Genomic DNA, 24,717 nt, shown 5'->3' with positions numbered 1-24,717 from the left:
CAAAATACAAACTCCTATTTAAATACATTAACTCTTTAGATGCTAGGTGCATTATACTTTTCTAGCCTTTCTATATTAAACCCCTTTACATGCTTCTCAATCCAACCAAAGGACTTATTTGCTCATTCATATTCTCAGTCTCTCTCCCATCCCTCACCCACATCCCACTTCCTTACCTCTGGTTTCTCATATACTTCTTCTAGGTCTCAACTCTGACATGACTGCATAGAAGAGGCTTTGCTTTCTCTGACTACCCCTCCTCAAAAAATTTCCTCTATTTTATATATGCTTTATATTTGTTTCTTTATAAACACAATGAATCTTCCCCATAGAATTTAAGTCCTCTTAGGGCATAAAGTTGTTATTTTTGTCATTATAGCCACAGTACCAAGAACCCAGGAGAAGTTTCTGGTCTATGGTAGGTATTTAATAAATGATTGATTTGAATTAAGACTATCATGTAATAAAAAGCTATGAATAACAAAATAGAAAAAATGATGGCAGAGAAATCCTATCACCTAATATATTCACTGCTGTTATATAAATTACTTGTTTTCTCCAAATCTTATTTTCCTCAACTACATAAAATTGGGAGTAAGCTTTTGTCTATCTTATCATAGTCAAAGACAATAAGGTAATAACGCTCTGCAAACTATAAAGCTCTATACAAATGTAAGGCATCATCTTTGGACACTACCCTTACACTAGAGTCTTATGGCCTTTTGAAGATGCTTTATGGGCACTATATCACCTGTTCTATGTTCACACTATATCACCTGTTCTATGTTCAAAGGAAGTGCTATTAAAGAAAAGGCATTTAATTTACTTCGATACTGCCCCATAAGGGCCTTTCAGAGCTGAAACTTTCATGTGTTGTTTTTCCCATTGGAATGCTAAACATTATGAAATGTTTAGTTAGCAAAGCTACAAATAACAATTCTAGTTTTCTTGGAACATAGATTAATTAGGAATTTTTAAAAATATTTACAACACTTAGTCACCACACGGCCTGAATTTGATTCTGCAATAGATGGGAAAAATTCTAGCCACTATGAAATCACTTTGAATCACTTATCTAGTCAAATAGCTTTAAATGCTGAATAGACATATGCAAACACACAATTTGTTTTCTTTTAAAACAAGTCATATTATGGGAGTGATTCAAATTCTGAATTCTTAACTCTCAGATTAAACTATCATTTCAATTTAAAAAAAAAAAACACATTGCTATCAGGCAGCTGCAACAGAGAGTCTTAAAACTACTTTTTAATCTGTTAATGTATAGGGAACAGAGCTAACCTCAGAGCCAGGAAGATGTGGATTCAAGTTCCATCTTTGACATTTACTGGCTATGTGACTCTGGGAAAGTCAAAATTTCTCGAGCTCCACTGAAGTCGAACTCATAGTTTCAGATCCTTGTAGGCTATATTTTCTCAGAAAATCACAAATTTACTACAATCTTAGTTGTACTGCATTTTTATTTTGTTAAGCTTTTCCCAATTACATTTTAATGTGGTTCAGTAAAGAGAGATACCTCTGCTCTATGCAACTTCTTAAAATCCTAGCTATAATGTTCAGGCTAGCTTTCTGGATGTCCTCCTGAAGGACCTTGGTCTCATCAGGATAGACAGAAAGTGGACAAGAATAAAGTCCAAAGTCTATTGTCTCCTACAGTCTTGTATCTGTCATAGTCTGACCCAGTCTCATCCACCATTTTGATACTCTACCAGTTTCAACCAGTCTTCCCCCCCAAGTCTGACTTTGTCCCCAGTTTAAAAACCCTATTATAATTACATCATTACATTATACTGAATATGTGTGAACTGAAGAACCATTATATCACCATACTAAGTATATGTAAACTAAAATCATTATCTCATTAATTCCGATGAGTTAACACACCTTGTTTCAAGTATACTTCTCTAGAGTTCGGCACTCTACACCTAGCAGAGTCATTTAACCTTTTTCAGCCTGTTTTTTCACCTTATAAAAATGGGGAGAATAGCATTTACTTCATAGGGTTGTGGAGAGGAGGAAACTATTACTTTATAAACTTTAGTATTAAATAAATGCTAGCTATTATTATCACATATCATTAAGACTACTAACAGAACTGCATGCATAAAAAGTTCCTTCTCTGAAATTCCCTATAATACCAATGAAATCACAGATATAGTCCTAATCCCCAAAATGGTTTTTCAACAATCACTTTAGAAGCATGTTATTTCTGGAAAATATTTATTCTCCACTATATTCAAAATTGTCATGCAGAGCCCTAGTGTTCCACATACTGAGAGCTCTTTGAAAATAAAAAACATCAATATAGCAATACTTTTCCTTCTAAAATATTAACTCCACAATCATGCATGTATCAAATATGAATTACACAAAGCACTTTTCAAATATGAAAATAGGTTTCATTTCTTCTAAAATGCTGCCAAGTATTAAGTATAAAACCTTTGATTTATACTTAGGGATTCCAACAATATATCAAATCCTAACATTTTCTATGTCAAATTTAATTGGGGAAATGCTGTTTTTAGACCAGTGATCTAAAGTGGAAAATTCAGGTCCCCACAATCTCATGATTGTGGCTTTAATTCAGAGGCAGTGGTTAGGTAGACACAACTTTTCAATCTTTTTCAAACTATACTGAATTTGCCTCAGCGAAGAAGATAGTACTACTATCCTGATGCCATTAGGGAAATTCCTTTCAATCTTGTGCCTATCCTATGCTGTTTCTCAGACATCCTAGTTGTGACCAGCATCCCTCTGGAGGTTAGCTAAGTGGCTCTTGACAAGTGAGTAAATAGAGTCCCATCTCCCCTCTTTTTATTTTCTTTGGAAAAAATGAATTACATAGATGAGCAGGGACATGGATGGGTTGCAATTTGCAAGAGAAATCCTTTTACATTATCTTTCCCCTCTCTTTCCAAACTCTCCCCTCTTTCCAACTTCCCTATTTCTGTCAAGAGCACTGACATCTTTCCAATCCAGGCTATCTTCAGGCTATATCTTCAGTATACCTATCCTTAATGTCATATTCAATTTCTTATTCTTCCTCACTCCACATACTTAATCAGTGGACATATTTAATCTGACAATTCACAGTAAGCATCCTATGTTTGGTCCTCATTACCTCAACAGAATTAGGATTGCCAAATGAAATATTATTGCATTTTTTAGCTCATCCTGTTTGAATCTATCTTTGTATTAACTTTAGAATGCACATAACTATTAGTACAATATTAGTACAATAGTATAATATCAAAATTTATACATGTATTAGTACAATACTGTATATATAGTTTATAAAAAAAAGTAAAAACACATGATGTTAGTGTATGCTTAAATATTTTTATTAGGGATGGGATAATTTGGAGATCATTATCTACACCAATCCAACAAATCATTATATATCTAAAATTTCAGTAAATTTCAATAAATATTTAGACTCAAAGCTATCATAGCAGTAAACCAAGAGTATTTTTATTAATTTACAAATATTCTCCATTTAAAGTGAAACTAAAAAGGAACAATCTTATTTTTTCCACATACTATTCATTATATGTACAAAATATATTCCACCATTATATGTACAAAAGCTTAAAATGAAATTTCTACCACTCTCAAAAAGCTTTTATGATTTGAAATTTCCCATTTTCATAATCTTATATCCAGAATGTTCCATCACATCAAAGTACAATTTAGGATGGAGTATAAAACATTTTCTGTACTTAACTGTAAATTATCATTTAAGAAACAAAAAGTTCATATTCAAAATGATTTCTCAAATAATTCGAGCATGAAAGTAACTAACTACTAAAAGCAATCAGGAAAACAAAATTTCTAATGTTCCGCCTACAATCAGGTCCAGTGGGTAGAATATCACTTTCTCATTGTAATGCTGTATAGAAATATGAAAATATATCATTAGGCTATCTAACCAATGAATGAAAATATCCAAAGATCTTCATTAACACTTTACCTCAAAAATCAGAAGGCTAAAACTAACAACAACACACACAAGAATTCTGGCAATTACCAATCGAAGGACACATTGAAGACTATTATACTATTCTTTTCAAGATAATCTATCCAAAAATCCAAAACTATGTATGTTGCCATGTTCTCCTTCAAAACAAGGGTTAAACATATTTGACATGTATTGGTCAACCTGCTGGGGGGATTGGAACAAGGGATTTGGCAATTGTCAATTCTGTAAAATTACCCATGCATTTATCTTGAAAATAAAAACTAAAAAAAAAAAAAAAAAAAAAAAAAAAAAAAAAAAAACAACAACAGGTGAATTAAGTGTAAAAAAAAAGGGGGGGTGATTTTAAAAATCAGAGAGAAATAATTTGGCAAATAAAAAGGTGTCATGCTGAGGTTGAGAAGTTTTGGACTAAACTTCCAGAAATTCAAGCACTACAATTCTTTTGTCATGTTTAAATCTCTCTGCCCCACCTCCATTTGTCAAAAAGTCCCCGTACTAGTAGCAAATCCCAAGGATTTGTATCAGATTTGTAAATCTACGGTGGAGGGTATTAAAGTTTTAAATGGCTCACACCAAGATACCCTATATGAGAAGAGGCAAAAACAACAAGTAATAGCGTCGAAAACATCCTTATCCTTTTATGAGCACAGGCTCATGTACTTATAAAAGGTAAAATAGCTTTTAATTATAAAATACTACTTTATGACATTTTTTAAAGGAAGAGTGTAGCTTAATGAGTTAACAGACACCTTTTAAACTCCGTGGGACACTTCATATTCTTGAGCTTTAAAATGACATATTTTAAATATAATTTCCCATTAATTGGGTTGGAATTTAGCAATTTCAATTTACACAACCCAAAAGATACAACTGAAACTCTACTGGCTACTGGAGACTCTAACATCAAGTTAGCAAACTCACAGATATGACTTTTCCTTTATGACCAAATCTGAAGAGATAATAATGAAAAGAAATAGCACCAAGGAAGAGAGAAGTGGGGAGGGGAGAAGCAAAGTTTAGAAACGAGTGACAGAACGATAACCAAATTTAACACTGATTTCTAGTCCTGGTTCTCCGAATTATCTTGCTGTTTCCAAAATAAAATTCCAAAATCCTAAGGCTTTTTAATTTTTTAAATCGCTTTCTATACCTGGGCCATTTTTTGGAAGTAAAACCAAACAAGTGTGTGAAAACGCCAGAAAGTTTAAGAATCAGTGCTACATGAAATGGAACCTGACCCACAACCGAGATTCTAAATTCCTCTTCTATGTCTTTTGGGGGAAAACTATTCTAAGTCACAAGAGACAGGCAGACGTTGAGAGACATAGGTGATGTTAGGAATAAACAATGGGGCAGAGTATCACAAATCCTACAGTGAACTTGGTGCCTCCTGCTCATTACCAGAGCACAGGGCCCACCTCGCCACAATTCCGGTTCCTCCGGCACATTCCCGGTTCCTCTCAGCTCAGCCCACCTCTGCCCCGAGTCAGACCCGACACCTGACCCCTAGCAACGTCTCCTCCCTTACCTCCCTACACCAGGCCTTCTCACTGGCCCCATCTTTCCCTGTGGCCCCCTTTCCCTTCACCCGCTTCCCGCCTCCCTCCCCCCACCCGGCCCCTATGCCCTCTCGAACCCCTCAAACCTCAGCTGTATAGCACCGAGGCCGGGAGGGCCTGGAGGCCGCTCCTCCGTCCTAGCCGTAGGGACGAGTTTCGCTCACCCCGCCCCTCAGCTTGTGCCCCTCACCCCGAGTCCCTCCGCCCTCCCCTCCCCCCAGCCCGGGTCGCTCTCCTCGGAGGCCCCAGAGCCCGACAGCCACTCACCCGAGCGCCGCCGCTGCCGTCGCCGCCGCCGAGGCTTCAAAGTTATCGCCGCCGGCCGGCCGGCCGAACGTCCCGGCTCGGTCCCTGCAGCCCTTACAGCAGACCCTAGGGAGAGTGAACGGCGCCGCCTCCGGCTCTGCCCTCCCCGGGCCCAGCCACCACCGCCGCCGCCGCCATATTGTGCGCTTCCTTCTCTCCTCCCTTTGCTCTCCTCCCCTCCCGCGGCCTTCGTCATCGCGCCGCGCTCCAGGACCTCCCCTAACCAATGGGAGGAGCTGACGATGACATAATCTCTCCCCTCCCTACCCTGGGGCGTTGTGGGTAGACTGTAGGATTTATTGGAGCTACTGGATTGTCTGATTCCACTTAAAAACATCCGTTCCTCGCTCCCTTCGTGCGGTTCTATGCAAAATGCTGGAGGATGCAAAGTTAAGTTCCTGCCCTCTAGAGCTGTGTAGTCTAGTAATATAAACAAATGTCACGTGATACAAAGCAATGTGGTAAATGCTCAAGAGTTTGTGAGGAATCCCATTTTGTGAACATACACACCTATATCTGTGGGAAAACTGTGTACACACACACACACACACACACACACACATATCTGTTTCCACAAACTGTCACCTCGGGTTGGGTATACCTCAGTTCAAAGACCATCTCGGACAATAACCAGGCGACAAGAGGCGTTATTTTACTTCTAAAGGACGGGTGCATGGGGTAGTAAGTATTTTGAGCGTCAGTTTCCTTATTTTTGAAAAATGAAGAGGAATAACTTGATTAAAATGATATTGAACAATCAAAAACTTCAGATATCAAACATGGGCGAATCCACATAGCTGGGAATTAGGGGTGAATGCTTTAGACTCAGCCACTTGCCCCAGTACATGAACAAATCAGACACCGTGACACAGAGGAAAGATGTAGCACCAGAATGAGAGGACCTAAGTTCAAGTCCTACCTGTTACACTTCTACTATTCCACTAAACACTTCATCTTCCCGGATCTGTGGTTCTTCATCTGACCAATGAATTGGTTGTATTCATTGCCTTCTAGAGTCTCTCTTAAATCTAAATCTATGATATTATATCTAGAAAATTTTTCTTAAAAAAAAATATCGTTTTATTTTTGTTTCTTTGTCTCTTCTCCATGACAAGACTCCCACAGAATCCTCCCATATAATAAACATATTAAACAAAACAACACATTAATCATATCTGATGATACATAGGCTTCCACATAGTTACCCTACAATCCACATTGCTCTGCTGAGAGAAAGTAAGCAGATCACCCCTTCCGAAGACAAGATCTTCAATCCACTCCTAACTATGCTGCCTGAGTAACCTTCCCAACTGTTGCTCTAGTCATATCACCACTCAAAAAACCTTCAGTAGAAACCTGTTGAAAACGTGGCATTTTTAACTGCTTTCCCTGGCATTTAAGACTTTCCACAACTTGCTTCTCCAGCCGTATCATACCCCTTCTTATATTCCAACTGCCCCCTCCCAATCCTGTCCCCACAGTGCTACTGTTCTTGCTCATGAAACCCTCTATGCTTAGAATTTAATTTCCTCCTTTGTCTCAAGGTGCAGCTCAGAAACCACTTCCTCCATGAAACTGTCCCTGGTATGCTCTCCAACCACAGACAGAAATCATGTAAATTTCTTACAGCATTTTGTGTTGCTCCACCTTGCTCCTAGTATAAGCTACCTTGTGTCATTACTTATTTGTATTCATGTCATTTTCTTCATCCCTTTAGATTTCAACCTCCTTCATGACAAGTTTCTATCATTTTCTATCTTTGCATCTCAGTCATCCTGCATAGGAGCTGCTTACTAAGTGGAGTAGGTGTTTGTTTGTTTGTTTTTTTAATTGAATATCCTTATTCAGAAGATAATTAGATGAGAGAAGAAACTGAAGTAGATATAAGCAAAGTAGTTTGTTACCTAAGTTGAAACACCGAGAAATGGAAAACACATCTATGGGAAAATTTCACTCTTAGTAGCATAATTGTGATTTTAACTGTACATAAGTAATTATAGTTTTGTTATGCTTCTATTGCTACATTTCTAAATGGGAAAAAAACAAACCCTGCTCTTTTAAGGTATAGAATTTAACCATACTTTCATGGAGGAGATTGAAGGAAATTGTCATTTCTAAACCTTAGCCAAAGAGCTTTTTGTTCCAAACCTATAGAGAAGTTGCAGACTCTCCAAGTTAAAGGGTAAAGGATAAGCAGTTAAAAGCATTCCACTTATGCATGGTCAGAAGTTCCACACCTGCTGGAAATGAGAGATTAGTACATTCTTCATACACACAACTTCCTGCTCCTATTAACAAATCAAACAATTATTATAATTAACACGTGATTCACGTGTATCCAACAAATGTCAAAAGAACTGGAAGAAAGAGCTAGAATGTTATGTAGAAGATTTGTGGAGAACTTTTGTGAGAACATGAATATTGGAGAAAATGCCTAAATCTATTATATTACGGAGTTATCAAAGTGTATGGGGATATTTGATGGTTCAAACTGCCTGGAAAACTACCCTGAAAACCTCCTTAAAAAGCCTTAATTCATTTGGTTCTTTCAGGTTTTCAAAACCACTTTTCTCCTATGAGTTAAACAGCTAAATTTACTTATTTTTGATCCAGACCTCTGGTTTCTTGGTTTTAAGGAAGGAAACCTGGAGGCACTGTGAGGCATTAAGAAGTTCACCTGTTGCCTAGAATGCCCCTTTATCTAGATCGAGTTTGTAATATTCATAAGTAAATAAACATTCAACTCAACCAACAATTAACTAATCCATTAACTGTGTTGAACTATGTATGCAATGTTCTATATTCATAGTCTTCCATCTCTGCAAAAAAGGAGAGAGATATATTTTCACAACTTTTCTTTTGGCCAAGCTTGGTCATTATAATAACATTAAGCTCAGTTTCATTTTTTTTGTTGTTGTTGTTGTTTCCATTCACAATTTACATTGTGCATGACACAATGCTTTGAGTTCAATCTTCCACAGCGTGGCAGCCCCCTCAGAATTTTAAGTACAATTGAAAAGTTGAGGATGATTCTTCTCTAATGGTATCAGCTCAAACTCCACTCAAGTGTGTTCTCTCTCCAAATGTTAGCTTCTAGTTCTTAGCTCCTCAGCTTCATTTAACCAATTAATATAAATTATCTTTGACAAAAAAATAGCAAGAGCAAACACTCTATTTCCCATCACTTAGAAGGTATTGGGCACCATACCAACTCAGAATCTCTGGAAAATTTCTCTCCACATATATTGATATAAAGTCTTCCAAAGCTTATCTTAATTCTTCATATAGATCCTTTATTTGGGTGCTGTAATCCAACCTTGGTCTCCAAGACTTTATGGGGGCTGTGAATTTTATACAAATAAAAACCTCTTTAGAACTGCCTTGCTGAGTCCCTATGATAAAGAGGAGCCCACTACTTTATGGATTCACAGATGGTTAGAATTAGACATAGCCTCAGAAATTTCTATTCAACCGCCACCACACCTTCATTCAGAGAAACTGAAGTCAGAGAAATTAAATGATTTGCAGGGACTTGAAGGACGCAGAATAAGAATCTGACTACAAATTTAGCCCCTGTCTCTTTCCTGCTTGTAGGTGAAGGGGATTAGAGATGGTTAGATGAACTAGAAATACAGCTCTTTTGCTGAACCTAAACTTTAAATCGTTGCAAGTAAAGTTTTGCTTAGTGACTGACTTGGGGAGCATCTCACATACTTTAGAATTTCTCCTGACTCCTAAATTTATATCTGGTTTTACTTCCTAAGTTTATATCTAATTTTACTTCCTTAGGTTTAGTCATCATTTTTGTCTGTAATCTGAGACTATTTTATATGAATATGCATATATACTTACATATCCTGTTTTCTCCAATAAATGAGTATCTCTCTTAGTACTAGAGGTTATACTTCCTATCATATTTGTATTTCCATGGAGCTCCCCATTGAACCACAAAAAAGCTCTTTGTGGCCTGAAAATGACTTTCCTTCATCTGATTTCTTTATTTTCTATCTTATCCTACTAGAATTTAAATCTTAATTATCAGTAATACAAGTAAATGTATTCTCCATCCCTGAATTCCCAAATTATAAATTCTTTAAGGATTAGAATCTATCTTATTCATCTTTATATTTGCTGTCTTGCACAGTACTTTCTATATAGTAGTAAATTAAGAAATATTTACTGAATGCATTGAATTGAATTCTGACCTATTTTAGGATATTTTAGGATCTCTTCATCCCAGTTTCCTACCTTTTAATCCAAATTATTTCTCAATCTGAAAGCCATTTCTGTAAGGGAACCAGGGATAAGTCACTAGAAATGCAGCAGCCAATAACTTCTATCCTCTAAGAAGTGACATATACTTCTGAAGAATGAATCCCTGCAGAGTGACTCATGATGGGCCTGGCAGGATGAGATCACCCAATGCCCCTGACTAACTCCTTTTCCTATACTCCTAGAACTCCCTTCATGGGAGTAGTTTTCAACCCTCTGATAACTCTTCTGTTAAAGAAGCAATGTGGTATATATCTCCCCTCCCATAGCAGCAGATATGTCCAGTCCTTTGAGTATTTACTGGAAAAGACCATCATTGGCACTTGGAAATCAAGCAGCAATCGAATTTTAATTGAACACATAAGATTTATAGACAAGAAGCACAGAAAAGCAGAGATAAGCAGCAAGAAGTGAGACAGAGATAGAGTGAGCATAGAAACAGGGGAAACAGAGGCAGAATCTATCCACTTAATGATGGATTAAAACTGAGGGCACTAGGCAGCATGGACCTAATGGAGATGAAAGAATACTGGGGGGGCGGGAAGAGGTCAGACAGGAATTTGAGATATCATTTTTATAGGATTTAGGGGAGGAAACAGACCAACTCCTATATGTGCCACCTTGGGATAAGTTCATTAACACAGCCAAATCACTGGTTAAAACTTCAAAGTCTTATCTCAGAATTAACAGTATCTTTAAGGTTCTGCTGCTCTAGAATTGTAGAGGTTTGAATTTTGTCTGGAATTTACATATCATAGGGCCAGAAACCTTGACAAGTAGAATCTAGATGAATTTCCTGATTCAGTGCACACTATGTGTATGTAAACTTAGCTAATATACGACACAATTTAAAAATCATGCTCCTTTGATCTATGGGACAGTTTATATATGACTTCCAGGCTCCTCTTTGCAATTTTATTTTCTGTTATTGCTAGTTTATACTGGCTACTTATAAACTTGCTTATTACATTGACTAGAAGTAGGGGCATGGAGGGAGAGGTGACCTGGGGGAGCAGAGCAAGATACAATTTTAATATAAAGTGACTGCCTATACCTTCATTTACTCATTCAAATATTTATAGATTTAAATTGTAGTAAATTAATTCTTTATGCTATAAAGAATGGATTTTTAAGATACTGAAATGTATAACACATAATTCTGCTCTCAGGAAATTCACAATCTTGATAGAGGGATTTGGAGAAGCAATATGTGAAAAGAGATATTGAAATAACAACCTAGAATATAAAAACAATTCTGATTACTGGCATAAGAGGTATAGGCAAAATACTATGGGAGGAAATGAGAGATCCTTAGGGAGAGGAATCAGGGATGGCTTTGTGAATGAGGTGGGATCCAAATTAGGCCTTTAAAGATGAATAAGACCAGGGAAAGAAGGGGATAAAGGCATCCCAAGCAGCAGAAATAACTTTAGCAAAAGAAAGCAATTAAATTAACCTTCTTAGGGGCAGAGACTGGTTTTTTTTTATTTGTTTGTTTTTGTTTTTTTCTTTTCTCAGCAAGGCAATCAAAGTTAACTGCCTTGTTAGAGGTCACATAGCTAGAGTCAAGTATCTGAGGTCAAATTTGAACTCAGGTCCTCCTGATTCTAGGACCAATACTCTGCCACTTTGCCACCTAGCTGCCCTGACTCTTATTTTTCAGTCTTGTAATTTTAGGCGTGCTTTTCACACATAGTTGCTTAAGAGAATTTTGCTGAATTGAGTTCATTGTGATAAATTAGAGAAATGATAAGTCATTTCCTTTTGCTGAGCTTAGAGCACTATGACTACTATGATTTCTGGAAACATACCTTCCTCACATCATACATAGTACAGAGGAAACAGTGCTATATTTGGAAGCTGAGAAACTGGGCTCTCATTCCAACTCTTTCAAGTCTGAAAAATCACTTCTGACAAATCTCTTGAGTTACAATTTCCTTATCTCTAAAATTACGGAGTTAGACTAACTTATCTCTAAGATTTCTCCTAGCCCTAATTCTATTACATTATTTTCTTGCTGTCCATTTCTTTTGACTCCTTGACCTGCCACAATACTATTTTCTCCTTCTACTTGGACAGAAATTCCAACAAAAGTAGCTATTTTGGCTTAAGGCATTATCTCCTGGAAAACTCTCTCACATCAAAACATTAATAAGTATAAGTAGTACCTTTTCATATTAACTCATTGTCATTTGGTAGTGCCAAAAGTAGATGTCTTGAGGGAAGGAATACTGGGCACGTATGTCTAGGCAGACAATTATGAAGGCAGGAAATTTCTGGAGAATGGTACACTGCTGGGGAAAGTTGTCCTAATTGTTGTTTGTTCTTTTTTTCTGGAAGCTGACCATGACCTCAGGGAAGTAATAGTTACCATGAAATGCAAGTAAGTTAGATTTAAGGGAAATAAGGCTGTGTCTCAATTTTTCCTCCAGGGTCCAGTGGTTAGATATAGATCAGGATGATTGGGGATGGTCCTGAATGTAGTGAGAGACGTTGGCCTTTTTAATCTAAAATTTTTAAGAGGTCTAAGTTTAATAAATAAGAATATATGTATGCGTGTGTAGTGGTTATAAAGGCATCAGAAGTGATAATATGGAGTAGAAATATGAAATTGATTTGGCAGAGCATAATTGAAAAATATTTTAAATATAGTATAACAGAGATTCGGTTCACAATAGGGAGCAACCATGACAAAACATCCATCACAGGTAATAGAAATTTGTTGTTTTACTATGTAAATAGCTCACAAGCTAAAACAAACTACAGCTAAGCAAGATAAAGTCATAGGTGATTGAGCAATTTGTTTTGGGGGGAAACATGCCTTTTATAGCTCAGAGGAGACTGTGGAATGGGGGATTTAGGGAGTAAGGGAAAATACTAGGAAGGGATTTGATATCTCAGAGGGAGATTGTATATCGAGATTTGGTGACTATCTTTAAAAATGAGATAGCCCAGACAATGAAATTCAAGACAGCCAAGGTGTTTGTAATTTTGGAAAGAATTTATTACTGGCTGGGATGGATCTCTCTGTAGAGTTCCGTCCAGAACAGAAGTAGGGACAAACTTATAAGCATTCTTGTTCAGCCTTGCTGTTACATTTGATGTTAAACAGTGACTCGACTTTCCGCTTACAGGGGGGAAAATAGGAGGTTTACAGGATGTAAGAAGAATACACAATGGCAGATGTTTGACATAGATTATTGGAAAAGATCAGGGTTATTGAACATCGTTAGGCAAGCATCCTTATGGAATAAATACTTCTCGGAGCCTTGTTGAGCAAGCACTTCATAGAGCATAACACTTCCCTTAATCTAGTTGAGCAAACATTTCTCTGAGAGTCTGAGGCCCTTTGACCTAAGACTGAGGGAGGGGAGGGGAGGCCAATCTTTTTTTCCATTTCAAAAAACATTAAATAGTCTGGGAAAACTGAGTTCCTATCAAGGTTGTCTCAAAGTTTGGAGACAGAATGGATGGATTAACAATAGATTCTGGCTAATTCTATACAAACAGAACACTCTGAGAGAACTGACCTGATTATGATTAATAAAGAAACTGAATGGGGTCATTTTAGCAATTCCTAAGAACAAGCTAGATTAGGATTCACATCATATCTGTGTAAGCATGTATGCATGTTATATATGTGTGTGATAGACTTTACATATAAATATATAAACATATGTATATATGTATATGTGTATGTGTGTATATACACACATACAGACATATGAATGTGTTCTGAAGGGGAAGACCTTCAGGGTTTCCCAAAATAATAATTACTATTAATATTCACTCTGAGCCAATCCGGGTCAAAACAAAGACCAAGTAGGCTTAGCCTGGAACCTTTGATTAGCTAATCAATGAGAGTCAAGAATTATTTGGGTTTCAGATAAGGTTCTTAAGAAAGAAATCTAGATTGTGAAAAGAAAGGAAGAAAGGGAAAGAGGAAGGGAGGGAGTAAGCTAAATATGTTGCCAAGTCCTCAGTGGAACAGCTCCTACCTACAGAGGTTGTAGACCAAAGTCTTGTCCCACACTTGGCTCACTGCATTCAGAGCTATCTCGGTAGGGTTCGCAGGCTAAATTTCTTTCTTTCTTAAGGACCATATTAAATCCAAATTACTCTGATTCTCATAGATCAACCAACAAAAGGTCTCAGGCCAAGCCTACTTAGTTTTCGTTTACTTGTGTCAGAGTGATTATTAAAAGCAATTGTTTTGACCAGAAATCCTGAAGATCTTCCCCTCCCAAATTTTCCTAAGTTTAGTATCTCCTCAGAGGTGCTTTACATGGGGGGGGAGGGGGTTGTTATATGAGTTTGTTAGGTGTCTTTTGAGCACTTGCCATGTGTGAATTTTTCATAAAATAATCCTTTTGGCAAGCATACTTTTAGCATTCGAACAATATGGCCGGCCCAACAAAGTTATGCTCTTTGCAATGGAGTTTAAATGATAATTTAGTTCAAGAAACAATTTCAGTATCTGGTATCTTATCCTGCCAGGTAATGTTCAGAATCTTCCTATTCAATACAATGGACAATTCAAATGGAAGTGATTCAGTCTCCTGGCAGGGCACTGGTATACTGTCCATGTTTCCCGAGCATATAACAATGAGATTAGCACAATGACTCTGTACACCTTCAGTTTGGGAGTCAGTCTCATACCTCTTCTCTCCCACACTTTTTTTCAGAACCTCCCATCACTGAACTAGCTTTAGTAATAGTACATGTCAATCCCATGATCAATGCCTGGAAAATATATTGCCGAGATAAGTGAGCTTTTCCAAGGCATTCAAAATTTCTACATTTGCTATAATTGATGGTTCCACATATGGCTGATGGAGGACCAGTGTTTTTTCTTGATGTTAATTGTTAGGCCAAAATTAGCACAAACAGCAAGAGAATGATCCATACTTTGTTGCATCTCAGCTTCAGAGGCTCATAAGATGATTAGAAAAGCTATACAAAGACACTCTCAAGGTCTCAAGAATTGACTGTATGCATGGAAGGCACTTCATGGGATCACCCAGCATGGCATGCCCTCATTAGAGAAGGTGCTGTGCTCTATGAGCAAAAAATTGAATTAGCTCAAAAGAAATGCTAAATGTGTAAAATTAGAGAATTCTCCCCATATGTTCATAGGGCCTGTTTGTGTCTAACCTGTGGCAGAGCATTCCAAGCTTGTATTTGTCTGATAAGCCACAATCAGATTCACTATAATTTTAACATAGTGATGTCATTTTGGTCCTCTTCAAGAACAAAGGCTAACAACCATCCAAGGTATCTTAGAGAGTGTGAAGAATATTGATAAAGAAAGAGTTTTCTTGCTTTCTTAATTTATAGTAGGTTAGCCTTGTTATAAACATTTACTCAGTGTAGAATTCTGGATTACACCCTGAGAGAAATGCAAAGAAAGGAAGATATATGATCCATGCCCTCAAGAAATGGATAATAAAATAGGGTAGACATTTACTTAAATATTCATACTCAAAAATATAATACTCTATTTGCCCTTGTAGAACCTTGTGTTCCAAGTTTTTCTCCTTCCTTCCTCACCTCCCCTCTCTCCTGGACAGCAGGTGGGTTGAAAATGTACCATTCTTCTGGGTTTCCACATTTATCATGCTATTTTGCATGTATTTTGAAAAATAAAAAGCTATTACTATTAAAATTTTTTTAAATATATAATATGCTAGTTATGGTAGCATGGCATTGCTCAAAGGCCATTGAATTTCAGATATACAACTAAATAAATTCTGTTCTGCCACTCAGACAAGAGAATTAATCATTCAACTCAGTTTCCACATCTTTCAAATATAACTAAAACTCACATAATTGTTATGAGGCTTAAATAGCATAATTTATATAAAGTACTTTGCAAAACTTTAAATGCCATATAAATGTTAACAATTATTACAGTAAATAGGCCTGTTATTTTCTGACTGACCCATGTGCTTCTGAGGTGCCTCCTTGTTGCTCTCATATCCATAGTAGCATTTGTGTATGTAGCCCTGTGATTTTTTCATGCATGCTGTCTCTGAGAGAGAAGGAGAAAAAATAAAAAAGACATGGAGCAAGAGAAGAAGGCATGGGGGCAGCTAGGTGGCGCAGTGGATAGAGCACCAGCCTTGAATTCAGGAGGACGGGAGTTCAAATGTGGTCTCAGACACCTAATACTTCCTAGTTGTGTGACCTTGGGCAAGTCACTTAACCCCAGTCTCCAAAAGAGAGAGAGAGAGAGAGAGAGAGAGAGAGAGAGAGAGAGAGAGAGAGAGAGAGAGAGAGAGACAGAGACAGAGAGACAAAGAGAGAGAGAGAGAGAGAGAGAGAGAGAGAGAGAGAGAGAGAGAGAGAGAGAGAGAGAGAGAGAGAGAGAAAGAGAGAGAGAGAAGAAGGCATGAACTTTAAATGGTAAATATTCGACCTTCATAACCACAGGCATGTGGAGAAAAACTGGCATCCTAAAATCTACTTGTATCCTCAGGACCACCATCCCCAAAGATTGCTAAAATTAGATTCACCAGATATCATTTTCTTCCCAATTGAGCTAAGATTTCATCTCCTTGTGATGTACTAAAGCCTCCTTAACTCTTGTATATTCTGCATGGTTTCCCCATTATTGTTTTGATAATATGTTCACGCAGGGTCAGGGGGACCTGGTTTCAGATATTTCCTAGCTATATGACCCTGGGCAAGTCACTTATCCCCAATTGCCTCAGCAAAAATAAATAAATGAAGATAAATATGTTCATTCAATATCTATGATAATTATTTGTGTGATTGTAATGTGGATAAAATTAAATTAGCTGTTGTTCTCCAGTTCTGAACTGAAACTACCTACTTCCCTCAACCTACTAGAATGATCAGGGAGGGTGACCTTTATTCTAAACAAAAGCAAGGAAAAAAAAAAAAAAGAATCATTTCCCTCAACTTCAAAAATTGATGTGGAAATCATGGAATCCTAAGCCTAATTTCCTTCCTGAAGACAGAAGAATGAGGAAATAGTTACTTAAGCATAGCCATCTTTCCCCACAAAAATGGAATTCCAATTTCCTTAAAGACATGGAATATTCTAGATCTATGTGTCCCAAGTCTTTGTTCCCTAGTCCATTTGAAAATATGGGTCTCTAGGAATTGGATGAGGGTTTAGTTTCTACAATTAGGAAAACTGAATTAGAGAAATACAGGGAATTGAAATTTTAACCAGAAAAATAAAATTGAAACCCAAGGCAGAGAACAAGGAAATAAAAGAATGTTATCAGGGTGGAGAATTAAAATAAGAATTAGAGAAGCATTTACACATGATGGTGGGGAAGAGGGTATTGGGCGGCAGAGGGGGGGGGGTCAGATGGAAAAGCACTAAGACTTTTTTTTTTTTTTTTTTTTTTTTTACAATAGTCAAGTTTTATACTGATCAATAGATGATGAAGCAATACTTCCTGTCTCCAGTTAGAAAGATGGGAAACTAGAGGTTGAGAAAGTCACATATCTTCTCAGACATAAGACCTAAGACTCTTGAAGGGGAAATAGACTCTTCAAATAGGATGGTACTCAGCCAATAAAGAATCCCAAACAATTGAACTTCCAAATAAGGTACCAGCTAAGGGAGAAGTAATGTAATCAGGAGAGGAGATCCATATTCACATGAGAGGATTACAGCACTCCTTATAAATTGTGACTTCTGGTATTCAACCAGTGAGGTATTAGGGGAGAGGTTTGCCATTCAGGTATTAAAAATAAAAAAAATAAAAATAAAAAAAAAAAGGACAAGTATTGATTCCTTTTGGATTCCTATTCAATAAGACACCCACATCTACAGTTGTAAAACTTCAGGGGGAAAAAAAACTCACCCAAAAACTTCACCCCTCCCAAATGCAATGGAGTTATTTCTCACAAATCTCCCTAGATACTTGAAATTGCTGATTATTTAGATCTGTATAACAACATTTGCAATAAGATAAGACAGTGGGAAAAGTGAGCAATAACAGACTTTAGGGTTATAAGTATAAGTCATATATTCTCTGCCATAAATGACTCAGAACCCAGCAACAAGAAAACAAGTTGTGTCAAGAATACTCAAGGGAAATTAAAAAAAAAAAAAAAAAAGTACTACAATTTTAAGAATGACCTTAATCCATCTCTGACTCTGGGCATACACTTAGAATATGACTGTATCGCCTCTTATATCAGATGTACTTTATTGCTTGTGGAGAAAAGGTTTGGGGAGGGTGTTCTTAGACAACAGCCTGTTCCAATGTCCAGATTTCAGTTTTAGCCACTACCCCAAACAACCTGAGCAGTTAAACTCATTTCTTACACCTTCACCAATCTTTTTGGCCATCCAGAGTTTAGTAGAGAACAATAGGCTTCCCTTCCACTCACCTCTTACTCTCTGTCAGTTCTCCCCACCCAACCTGCTTTTCCAGGAACACAAAGACACAACATATTTCCGTTATGTCAGTGCCTAAGTCTATGACTAAGCAAACATAAACTTAAAAGATCAGATGGATAAACCTTATCTAGAGAATCAGTTTCCATTTTGGAAAATTCTCTTTGCAGTGTCCTATAAGAAGAGGCAAGGAGGATTCAGTGGCAACCAATGTAAGTAGCACCAGAAGCTGCCATGACACTAGTTGAACATAGTGCATAGACTTGATTCCTTTGGAATGAGTAGTGCCTAATAAACAATACAGTTCTAGCTGTTTCATGCCAACAAGTAATTATTAAGTATGTTCTAAATGCCAGAAAATATGTTATACTCTGGGGATACCAAAAAAAGGCAAAAATTCACAGTCTAATGAGGGAGATGGTAGGTAAACAATTATTTACAAACAAAATACAGGATAAATTGATGTTAATTTTAAAAGAAAGGCACTAGTATTAAGAATGCTTACGAAGGGGTTCTTATAAAAGATAGGAGTTTACCAGAAGTTTGAAAGAAGGTAAGGAAATCAGGGGTTAGAGACCAGGAGGGAGAATATTCCAGATGTGGAAGACATTCAATGAAAATGCACAGCATTGGGACATGGAATGATTTAGAGAAGTCATTACATCACACAGGTGCAAATGATGAGGTTCGAGAATAGAGAGAAAGAGATCCCCTAACAACAATGGGATCCCTTTGGCTGTGGCAGGCTTTGCCAAAGAATTCGGAAATCCACTGAATCCAGGCATGAAGTTTGTGGTAGAGAATAGGGTTTATTCACACTAAGAAGCCAGCTTGCAAAGAAGACAGATTTCTTTGTGGGCAAGGAATATAGCAAAGGTGGGTTTCATTGAGAAGAAAATATCTTCAGCAGTGGGCAAGATCCTATTAGGATCTGCCAAGATAGGTTTGACCAACCTTTGATTATATCCAGTAGACCTTGGTCAGGGCACTGGAGAGCAGTATGAGCCACTCAATAGAGGACTATTGACTATGAGATCTCCAATTGAATGAGATCACTTAATTGGGACTTTGAAGCCACTGAGAGTGGTTCCAGGGACTAATCTTCAGTTCAATAGAATGTGGTGATTATGTCCCTGGCCAAGATCTCCAATTGAATGAGATTACTTTGGGTGTTTCCCTTATGGACAGAAGAGTGTGCCCCTCCCAGGGGAGAGCTTGAGACCCCGAATCACCCTTCTCTCATAGATTAAAGGGGACACAGTTTCAGGGCTCCCCTCAAAGGCTAAAGGGGACACAATTTATATTACTAGGGTGGTGACAGTATCAGAAGAGAGAAGGGATGATGTTAATGGATATGGTGGGGAAAAGGTATAAGAAAATACAAGGAGCCCAGGGTGACATCTAGGGTTGGTGGTGACCTCAGTAGTCACAAGGAGAAAAGAATGGGATTGTTATTTAATTCCTTGTTAACCCAAATTATATTTTTTATGTTTTATGATCTTTTCCTTGTTCAAGATTTCTATTAAAGTTATCTAAAAGTGTTTTGGGCGCACATAATCAAGTTGGTATGCATAGGTTATTACACCAGTTTGTATATCTCTCTTGGAGAAGGAAAAGGCAAACCTTTCCACCATCTTTGTCAAGAAAACTCCAAATGGGACACAAAGGTTCATATGATTGAAAAATGACTGAACAAAAAAAGAATTCAGAGATATATGAACATATATAATGTTGAGCAAAATAAATAGAAATAGGAGAATAATTTACACAATGATTTACAACAAGGGAAACAACTCTTTAAAGTCCTAAGAACTCTGATCTGTGCCATGGCCCACAACTCCAGAGGCCTGAGATTGAAGTGTGTTTCTCTTCTCTTCACAGAAGTGATGAACTAGAATTGAAGACTATGCTTTGATGTACATTTTTAGACATGATCAATGGGTAGATTCATTTTGGATAACTATACTCATTTGTTATAAGTGAAGTCTTTTATTGGTGGAGAAAGGGAAGAATTAATGATATAAGAGTAGGGCTGAGAGACAGAGACAGACAAAGACAGAAACAGAGAGAAGGAGGAAGGAAGACAGAGAGAGAGAGAATAATGAACATATTTGAATGAAATATTTGAAACAATGAAACAATGAAATTTTTGAAAAATACATGAAACAAAAGGAAATTCAGAGGGAGACAGAGAAATAGACAAGTTTTGAATCTATTATATATATAGACACACACACAAATATATATATATATATATATATATATATATATATATATATATATATATATATATATATGAAAATAACACCAAACTATATGTAATAGAGATTCATGGTCTCATTTGCAATTCTCTTTATAGTTGGAAATTTGCATGTTCGTTTATGTTCACCAAGTTTAGAATAACACAAAATTAAAATCCTGAAAAAATAAATTATTTAGGCCAAAGATTTAATTTTTAAAATGTATCTGTATGACAATTTGAGTGAAGTAAGGTCCTCCTTTTAACTATTGTAATGTGAAACATGAAGTATCTATCAAAACTAGGGCAGATATTCTAGGGTATCAAAAACCCTGGGGACTGGGGCAAAGTAAAAAAACCTACAGTGGATCAGATGGTAATGGTCAATGGTCAAAAAAGTAAGCAAAACCTTCAAGGAAAAAGACATGGAACAGATTTCTTCAAAAGGTAGAAGAGCATAGTCTGAAAAGACCAGCAAGATTTCCAAAATGCCAAGGAAACTGAAATGCAGGAGCTGAGTCCAGTTTCCTGGTGATTTCAGAGACATGGCCTGTAAACCAATCTGAAGTGAGCAGAATTCAGGAACTGGTTTTCCCCCTGACAATCAATCAACATTTAAGTACTTATACTATGCTAAGCACTATGCTAAGTGTTGAGATACAAAAAGGAGCTCATAATCTAATGCAGTAGACAAGCAAACAAAAATATATAAAGATATAATATATACAGGATAAATTTTTGTTCAGTCTTATTAGATTCTTAATGACTCCATTTGGGTTTTCTTAACAAAGATGCTGGAAAATTAACCAAATAGGGTTAAATGTCTTGCCCAGGATCACAAAGCTAATAAGTATCTGAGGACAGATTTGAACTCAGCAAGATGAGTCTTTCTGACATGGAAGTCAGTAGGTCTGGTTGAGGAGGGAGAGTAATGGGAAACTGCCAGTGAAGATGCTGGAGTTAGAGAACTTTGATTGATGCTTAAAAACTGGCTATTTCATGAAGTGATGCTAAGTAAAGTGAATAGAACCAAGAGGACATTGTACACAGCAACAAGAAGATTATGTGATGATCAACTCTGAGTGAGGGAACCTCAGCTTATTAGAAACACCAGGCCCAGCCATGCTGCAGAGATTTGGCCCTGGCAAGGAAGTGGGGAGAAATGAGCCAACACAATGGATGAGGCAATGGGATAGACATTTGTAGGAAAGTAGAGTTTTGGTTGGTATTCTAGTTCAGAAGGGAGAGCTGAAGTGAAGCTAGAGGGACCTCCCTTCTCACCCCAGGATTATTCATAATATTGAAGGGAAAAAAAAAAAAAAGCACATCCAATGAACTTGCAGATTTTCAGGATTTTTAACCAAACCCGGATTCAATACAATTTTACAAATACCCAATATCATAGATCAATTTCAAGGAATTTAGCATGGATAAATTGTTTATGGTTTTTACATGGGAATGTATATCATACATTTAAGATTAACATCAGCCACTGGCTAACTCAACAGAAAGACTAGGGCAGAAATGAGTATGATCTGACTCCAAAAAGCAAAATTGCTTAGGAAAATGTAAAAATAGTAATTATTATAGAAATGAAGTACACAGGAAGAAGAGACACAGAGATATTAGAGGGGTATAGAAGCTTGTAGTTCTGAAAACCTACTCACATCAGGAAGGAGTTAAAGAGGCAACATTACATACATACCATGAAGGGCACAGCACTCTCCAAAATCTATTAAAAGAAATAAGAGGGAAAGAATGGACAGAAAGAGAAAGCAAAGGGTGGGGAAGGAGACAAAGGAGGGATCCATGGGTGTGGGGAGGTTAAATAATAGCAAGGTAAGTTAGGGAGCAGAGTTAAAGCAGAAAAGTTATCAGGAATAGAAAAGAATGAGATATACACAAACACTACAAGTATCAGAAGCAGAATTTATTAGAAAAAAAAAGGATGACTAGTAATCATGATCTTAGACAAAGTCAAACTTAAAGATTTAATTACGATATAAATATTATTACATAGTATATATACATATATGTATGTAAAGATGTATGCATGTTGCTCTGTATATTTGTATGTAGATATATGTATATGTCAATGGGTCTGTGGATGTGTGTGGATACATATATATGATGTAAATTGAGATCTTTTGGAAGGAAATGAACCCTGAAACTGTCCAAACTCTCCTCTGAAAAAGGTCCTCCCCCTCAGGGAAGCCAGTTAAATGGTCTCACTTAGTTGGAGATCTTGGCCAGGGATGTGGTCATACCTCTATTGAGTTGAAGATTAGTCTGGAACCACTCCCAGTAGCTCAAACTCCCAAGATAGGTAATCTCTTTTCAGTTGGACATCTTGGCCTGGGGAATTGTTGACATTGACTCAAACTCCAAGTTAAGTAATCTAATTCAATTTTGAATTGAATTGAAGCCCCAAGCCTCAGACAGTTAATAAAAGACAATTCAGAACCCCAAATCTTCACAGAAGTCCTAAATAGGACCTTGCCCACTGTTGAAAATATCTTCTTCTCACTGTAATCCATCTTTGTTATATTCCTTGCCCACTAATAAATCTGTCTTCCTAGCAAGCTGTCTTCTCATTGCCAGTAAATCTCTTTTTGCCATACAGATTTTCTTTCATATAAGACCTGCGCCTCCAACCAGAGGGGATCTCCCACCCCAATTCTTGCACCTCATCATTTAGTGGTCTGGTATGGGGATCCCTGAGAGCTTGACTGAGGTTAAGTCCCTTTGTGCTGAAGTTCTATTTTATAGCTAGGACAACCCAAACTCCTAGGAAAGTTTTTTTTTCTTTCTTTCTTTCTTTTTTTTTTTTTTTTTTTCCTGAGGCTGGGGTTAAGTGACTTGCCCAGGATCACACAGCTAGGAAGTGTTAAGTGTCTGAGACCAAATTTGAACTTGGGTCCTCCTGACTTCAGGGCTGGTGCTCTATCCACTGCGCCACCTAGCTGCCCCCCCCCCCCCCTTAGGAAAGTTAAGATCGTCTGGAGCTCTATGCTCAGCAGAATTCTCTGTCTAGGGACGCCTACACTGGAATTCCTGAGCCTTGACAAAATATCCCCTTAATCAAGAAAGTTTTTGTCATATTTCTCTCTCTCTAGGGACGCCTAAGAGAATGAGGAGCTATAGAATTAAAAAATCTGGGATTTTGGCAGAATGGCACAGCTTACTTCCTCTGTTCCTAAAGATTCTCCCTTTAGGCTGTTTCTTAAATAACAGAGACAAATTCAGTTTGAAAGATCTCAAAACAAACAAACAAACAAAACTCATTTACTTTTGTAATACTTGATATATCTTGGAGAACCAGGAAAAATAGCTCATTAATGGCACAATTAACTAGCACTATCCAGCAGCTTGATTTGTTTTGCTGAAGGCAAGGCAAGTGAACTGAAGTTCCCTATGTCCAAGCCTTTATGGCCTTATCTCAAAATCCTAAATTAAAACAGCATTGCAGAATGCTGCTGGTAAGATTTACTGCAGGGGAACTGAAAGTAGATAATGACCTTCTAGACCTCCTTTTCACTCTGTGGGGGCACAAGATCTTTCTTCTGCTCCCCATTGCAGTTTTTATCAGAAGGCCTGCAAATCCCTTCCAAAATCATCCCCTTATCAAAAACAGGACCTTGGGTCTCACAATACTTGATCCCTCTAGCCTCCTGAACCAGATTCTGAGGTTGCCCAACCCTTATGCCTCAGTCTCTTTCCTTCAGGGAATGGGAACCCCTTTCTCCTCCTCAGGAGCCTGATTCAGCCACATCTTCTACTCAGGACCCTGATCCTGCCACCCCTTTTAACCTCTGTCACCTGAGGGAAGTATCAGACTCTCAGGGAGGGACACTCAGAGTATAGGTGCCCTTCTCAATGTCAGTTTCCCAAATTAATGCAAGACTGGGCTGGTATTCTGAGGACCTCACCAAGTATATTGATGGGTTTAAAGCCATTGCCC

General features: G+C 37.4%; 1 protein-coding gene across 7 annotated transcripts in view; it reads right to left on the bottom strand.

The window, feature by feature from the left end:
- The window catches only part of UBAP1 (ubiquitin associated protein 1), a 100,458-nt gene that overhangs the window by 41,604 nt on the left and 34,137 nt on the right, over nt 1-24,717 (bottom strand). For 2 of the 7 annotated variants that reach the window (XM_074280221.1, XM_074280219.1), the window contains exon 2: nt 16,076-16,165. The exons of 1 other annotated variant lie outside the window; for it this stretch is intronic. Coding sequence is in view for 1 of the 6 variants with exons in the window: in XM_074280222.1 (XP_074136323.1) it covers nt 5,824-6,058 (235 nt within the window). In the remaining 5 variants the exon portion in view is untranslated. Of the gene's footprint in view, nt 1-4,746; nt 5,438-5,823; nt 6,074-16,075; nt 16,166-24,717 lie in introns of those variants that run through there. 4 more of the 7 variants (XM_074280215.1, XM_074280220.1, XM_074280222.1 and 1 more) reach the window with 3 other exon arrangements.

The sequence above is a fragment of the Sminthopsis crassicaudata genome, chromosome 1, assembly GCF_048593235.1.
Source record: "Sminthopsis crassicaudata isolate SCR6 chromosome 1, ASM4859323v1, whole genome shotgun sequence".
NCBI classification, from domain to species: Eukaryota; Metazoa; Chordata; class Mammalia; order Dasyuromorphia; family Dasyuridae; genus Sminthopsis; species Sminthopsis crassicaudata.
The sequence above is the reverse complement of the archived record's forward strand: the minus strand, read 5'-3'. Positions and strand labels throughout refer to the sequence as shown.